General features: G+C 36.1%; 1 protein-coding gene across 1 annotated transcript in view; it reads right to left on the minus strand.

Annotated features, from left to right (window-relative positions):
• The window catches only part of LOC108371518 (dmX-like protein 2), a 335,739-nt gene that overhangs the window by 96,430 nt on the left and 235,919 nt on the right, over positions 1 to 3,390 (minus strand). The window contains exon 8 of the mRNA XM_017627101.1: positions 2,636 to 2,717. Within this exon, the coding sequence (XP_017482590.1) occupies positions 2,636 to 2,717 (82 nt within the window). The remainder of the gene's footprint in view (positions 1 to 2,635; positions 2,718 to 3,390) is intronic.

Below are 3,390 nucleotides of genomic sequence, written 5' to 3' on the forward strand. Positions count from 1 at the left end.
TTGGATCTTGCAGCTTTTTAATGGTTGTTGTTTGAGTGGTCTTTTTCTACCATACGAGTGCTCCATACACTATTATGGGTTTGACCATCTGAGTATCAATCTGGAAGGTCATTTTAGGATTCAGGTCCCATGTTTTTCCCACGAGCTGTTTCGTGGTAAACAACGATTTCGTTGATTTTTTGATAATAGAGTTGAGGTGTGACTCCTAGGAGCAGGGTGTCCAGATTGTTTAAAAAGAAAAAGGCCATTTGTGGAAAAAATCGCCAATTTTTTTACAAAATTCATGAAATGCGCTTAAAAAATCTTTTATTTTAAAAATTAGATCTTGTTATAACATAATTTTTAAAATCAAAAACGAATATAATGCTTTCAGGGTAATAATAAATAACACAAATCACTATTATGATAGTGATGCACAAACAATTCTCATCAAAATATTCATACTTATAAAAAATATTAGTATTAACACATTTCCCTATATGACTGCGCAATTAATAAATTTAATATAACTCATATTAATTGATTAATCGCACAATCCGCTTTTAAGCGCTCGGCGTAGCCTATGGTTCGATATCCTTTCACATTGAGGACTTGAACTAGTTCATCCACCAGTATAGACCACAAAGCGACGAACAACGATTTCGTTGCTTTTTTGATAGTAGAGTTGAGATGTGACTCCCAGGAGCAGGGTGTCCAGATTGTTTAAAAAGAAAAGAGCCATTTGTGAAAAAAATCGCCAAAAATTGCAAATGGGTCGAAGGCTCTTCGCTGGTATGGATTTACCATACTGTGCGTATTTTGCATCTTAGATGTTAGCCTGCAGTCAGGGAAGTGAGTCCCTNTCGCCAAAAATTGCCAATGGGTCGAAGGCTCTTCGCTGGTATGCATTTACCATACTGCGCGTATTTTGCATCTTAGATGTTAGCCTGCAGTCAGGGAAGTGAGTCCCTAGAAGGAGTTATATGGTTTCCCTAAGAGTGTTTATAGGGGATCCATCTGATCCCTTCAGAGTTCCTATGACGTTGGATTCGCCCTTAGAGAGAGACGTTTGGATCTAAGCAGTAGCGGGAATGTCCCTAACGTCCTCACAGAAATTTTCCCAAGAATTTCTCTTGGATTTCCGTAGTTCTTTGTTGTATGTTGTGAGAGACTTTTTTAAAGTCATTCAAGGTGTTTGTCCTCTTGGCCTTGTTGAACTGAGTTTTGGTCGTCTTACGCAGTTTCTCTAGTTTGGAGTTCCACCAAGGTACCCTATTTGTTGAGGATTTTACATTCTGTGGACAGCATTCGCTATATGAGGATATGATGGTGTCCGTCAGGTATGTGACTGCTGTATCCAAATCCTCTTTTGTAGATATGGGGCTGGTTAATGAGCTCAGTTTTGCTAAATTGTTTAGAGCATACCTGTGCCAGTCAGTATTTCTAGGGTTGCGATGGAGTTAGACACTCTTTACTAGATACTTTATTACAAAGCTTGCTTTGAGTTGAAGGTAAAATTGGAATCTTTAAACATGGAGGCATAATATTTGAACTGTATAAGAGCGAGAGAGTCAGATTTGCTTAACGCCGAAGTCCTTAACGCTGCAATATTTTTCCATCCACGCTTTCGATCTTTGCTTGCACCAAATAAAAAGTAAGAAGCGAAAGTTCACCTCAAGAAATTGGCAAACACAAGTTAATGAATTCAACCTGGTTTGTGGGGGCCGATAATAAACTTTGCTTTATACCTTTAACGATACTTTTGTTCTATTTGAGACCGATAGACATTTTCCTCCAGCAATTTCTTTCAGAAATTATTGTGTTCATTGAAGAAACGTCAAATACTAGCACTTCCCCTTTAGTGTATTCAAAACCACTGTTAAAAACCTATGTCGAAATCGACACCTATTGGGAGGGAAGAGTTGATGTTGATGTCAACATCCTGCAATATTGGGAGGAGAAAAAATATACGATTCTGAGCCTCAAAGAATTGGCAGACGTTGTTCATGATGCTACAACAACTCAAGTTATCGTCGAAAGAGCGTTCTCTGCAAGGAGACTGGAACTAAGTGATCTTAGATACAATCTCTCAGGCGATTCTTTGCCATTGCTTATCTTCGTAAAAGTAAAGTATAAATACTAGTACCATAGAGTTAATATAAACAAATTTTTGTTGTTCGAATATTTATAAATGCATCCGTTACATCTAAAGTACGGTATGTACCCGGGGAGCATGTTACACGGGTGGCGGAGCGAAAAGTAAAGTGCCGTGCCGTACCTTCAAAAATTAACCAAGCCTTTCTAACAAGAGTAATTTACTAATTTTTGCTTTCAAAGCTAGTATAAAATCTTGTTGCTTGATATTAAGAAAAGTTTGCTACGGTCAAAATAGCTATGGATAACCAGAAAAAGCTAATTGCGTTAAGGGTTATTGCTAAACAAAAAAATGATCGGTTGATACAATGGTTATTCATAAGTAAAAAAATTATATCTCATTTATAACGGTCAAGGTGACCAAAATAAAGTGTCTCTTATAGTAATGGTTAATTATAGCCAACACTTGAATGCATCATTATTAGTGTTTAAATAGGACCTTTTTATCATTTCCCTTATAACAATTATTACGTCCCAAGTTTAAATATCTAAAGTTACTTACCAATGAGGTTCCTCGCCCTGATTGTGATGCCGATTGGTAATTAACTGATGATTCGGAACTTATAGCAGAACTGTGCTGTGACCTAAAATAAATAAAAAAATTTAATATTTACCAAAAATCGCAAAATATACATATGTACAAGGACAAAAATTAACTGTTATTACTGTACATAAAATCGAGTAGTTAAAAAAGGGACTTGACTCTTGGAATTTAAACAAAAAGTTGTAAAAACACCTGCCTGCCAAATGTAACCCTTCTTCCCCTTCTAAAAACTATGTTCTTTTTTTAATACCTAGGTATTTTAAATTAAAATACATCTTTGGTTTTTTTCTAGCACGCCGAGATTTCTTTTTTTTATGACATGTAACTTAACGAACGCCACAAAAAGTTAAAGTTCTCCCTGAGGATAGAAATAAAATACATACAAGATTAGCAGTGGAAGAGTATATTTACCATTGAGCTCCGAAATAAGAATGAATACAAAAAATTGCTTAATGCTATCACTTAGACTATGTTCAAACAGGCACCCAAATGGCAATTAGGTACCTTTTCACCAATTTAAGTCTTAAATGTTACCCAATTTATTAACCGACTTCACAAAAAGGAGGAGGTTACCAGTTCATCGGAATATTGTTTTTTTATGTATGATACCGCATAGCTTTGGACCACGTTAGCCGATTTCGATAATTCGTTTTTCATCGGAAAGGTTGTACCTCAAGGGTGGTCCCATACTAATTTTGTTTAGATCCGATAAT

The sequence above is a fragment of the Rhagoletis zephyria genome, unplaced genomic scaffold (assembly GCF_001687245.7).
Source record: "Rhagoletis zephyria isolate East Lansing unplaced genomic scaffold, Rhagoletis_zephyria_1.1 Rzeph_scaffold_00069, whole genome shotgun sequence".
Classification (NCBI taxonomy): Eukaryota; Metazoa; Arthropoda; class Insecta; order Diptera; family Tephritidae; genus Rhagoletis; species Rhagoletis zephyria.